This window comes from Myotis davidii, unplaced genomic scaffold, assembly GCF_000327345.1.
Source record: "Myotis davidii unplaced genomic scaffold, ASM32734v1 scaffold187, whole genome shotgun sequence".
In the NCBI taxonomy this organism is placed as follows: Eukaryota; Metazoa; Chordata; class Mammalia; order Chiroptera; family Vespertilionidae; genus Myotis; species Myotis davidii.
The window spans coordinates 3,568,867-3,571,395 of NW_006383018.1; the positions used below are offsets into that span (position 1 = coordinate 3,568,867).

At 36.5% G+C, this 2,529-nt stretch overlaps 1 protein-coding gene across 2 annotated transcripts in view; it reads left to right on the forward strand.

The window, feature by feature from the left end:
• ANKIB1 (ankyrin repeat and IBR domain containing 1) overlaps positions 1-2,529 on the forward strand; it is an 83,773-nt gene that overhangs the window by 26,064 nt on the left and 55,180 nt on the right. For both annotated transcript variants that reach the window (XM_006779202.2, XM_006779201.1), the window contains exon 4: positions 140-257. In XM_006779202.2, coding sequence (XP_006779265.1) covers positions 140-257 — 118 coding nt within the window. The remainder of the gene's footprint in view (positions 1-139; positions 258-2,529) is intronic.

A 2,529-nucleotide genomic window follows, 5' to 3' on the forward strand; every position in this document is an offset into this window, starting at 1 on the left:
AGTTTGAAATAGTGGGGGGGAAAACGGAACCTTTTGAACTTACATAACCAAACTGAAACTGAAATAAATAATAATCTTTTATTTGTTTATAGGCATTTTGAACTTCCTAAGAGTAACTTCTTTTTCCGTCTTTTCAAAGCCATATGAAGGATTAAGGCCTCAGGATCTTCGTAGATTGAAGGATATGCTTATTGTGGAAACTGCAGACATGCTCCAAGCTCCACTGTTTACTGCTGAAGCTTTACTTCGAGCTCACGGTAATTAAACAAATGTCGTGCTTCTAATCATATGGGTGCCTTTTGAAGCTTTTCAGAGTTAAAAGATGGCTATTTTATTATTTTAATACAGAACAAAATAGTTTGTTATACAAGCCTGAGTTGTTCTTTGGGCAGTGGTTACTGTACAGTACTCAGTATCTTCATAATATTTTGTATTGAAGTATAAACTGGCTGTAAATCACAGAGGAGAAATAGGAAATTTCTATTTAAAAATCAAGCTACTAAATCAACGTATAGGTTGTCTAATTTTAGAAATATGACTGATTTGAGCAGAGTTGAGCATTGTAATCCATAGTCCTAGTCCTGGTTTTAACATTTTACTTGTTAATTAAATATTTGACAGTTGTGTTATTAGTATTATCACTTTATTTTATGTAAAAGCTGTTTCTCACCATGAAATGCACAAAGCAAAATTATAGAGTCAACGCAAGACTATACTATCCCCTCTTAAGGTTTGTTTTGAAGGAATTACTCATTTTACTTAGGAAAAGTACTCAGCTTGACACTTAGCATAGCCATTCTGGGAGTTGTCACATGCTGAGCTAGATATGGACCCTTTCATTGCACATTTGTTATTTAACATTTTGCTTGGTCCCAAAGACAATTTTTTTCTGATTTAGAAATAATTTTTAAAAAGAGAAAGGTAAATGGCTACTATAGTCCAGCCATTTTGAGGCTTACCTGTCTATTTTAACTATAAATCTTTAATCTATACTAAAATAGACTGTTAACTTCAAATTTTTTTTTTATTTTTTCAAATTTTTTCAAATTTTTTAAAACAAAATATTTTATTATCTTTTGATCAGTACCATAAATAATTTGGATATAACCCTGGGGTTCTGTACTTGACACTCTTTTTCACTTTATAGCCAGTGACTGTAAAATTTTAGAGTAAATAAGAATTTCCTGGGAAACCAACTGAGATTCCTAGGATTAATTCCAAAGAGTCCAAGTCATTAGGTGAGGGTAAGGCATGAAAAAGTATGTTGTAAACAAGCCTACATTGCTGTACACATTTATCTAATGAAACCAAAAGTTTCAAATACCATCTGAACAGTAAAGAATATATCTACAGCCGAAACCGGTTTGGCTCAGTGGATAGAGCGTCGGCCTGCGGACTGAAAGGTCCCAGGTTCGATGCCGGTCAAGGGCATGTACCTGGGTTGCGGGCACATCCCCAGTGGGAGGTGTGCAGGAGGCAGCTGGTTGATGTTTCTCTCTCATCGATGTTTCTAACTCTCTATCTCTCTCTCCCTTCCTCTCTGTAAAAAATCAATAAAATATATTTAAAAAAAAAAAAAAGAATATATCTACAACCTGACCTAATCAGGTATTCAAAGCTGTATTTCTAAATGCCTATTTAACATTTTCTCCTCGTTCTCAAGATGTTTACCCTGAACTCATTTTCCCACTGTCTTAATACATGGGCACCAGCATTTATCTAATTACTGTAGCCAAAAACTTGAAAGTCATACTTGACTCCTCCATTTCTATTATATTTGGCCACAGTCTTATTTCTCTTCCTAAATATCTCTGATCCTCCTCCCACCCTCCCTAGCTGTTTCTATTCCCTCTGCCATCAACTTAAATTCAGGCTGTCATTATTTTTCATTTAACTGTAGTCTCCCAAGTCCTAGTTTCCACTGTTTCCTTTCCTCTTTCATCCTGTTAATTTTTCCTTTGCCCTTAGACTTTTTTTTTAATGCACATTTAAGCATCTTACTCCCCTGCTGAAAAACCCTTCACTGGCTCTCCACAGACTTATGATCATCCAAACTCTCTAGTACATCCAAACTCTCAACCTTCCTAATGCTGCAACCCTTTAATACAGTTCCTCATGTTGTGGTGACCCCCGACCATTTTTGTTGCTACTTCATAACTGTAATTTTGCTACTGTTATGAATCCTAATGTAAATATCTGATATGCAGGATGTATTTTCATTGTTACAAATTTAACATAATTAAAGCATAGTGATTAATCACAAAAACAATATGTAATTCTATATGTGTTTTCTGATGGTCTTAGGTGACCTCTGTGAAAGGGTTGTTCGACCCCCAAAGGGGTTGCGACCCCACAGGTTGACCCCACTGCTGCTCTAGTAGATCTCTATGACCCAGGCTGCTTTACTGATGCTGTCAATCTCTCTGCTTCTTTTTATTTTTAACTAGAGGCCCGGTGCACAAAAATTTGTGCACTCGGCAGGGGGATCCCTCACCCTGGCCTGTGCCCTCTCATAGTCCGGGACCCCTC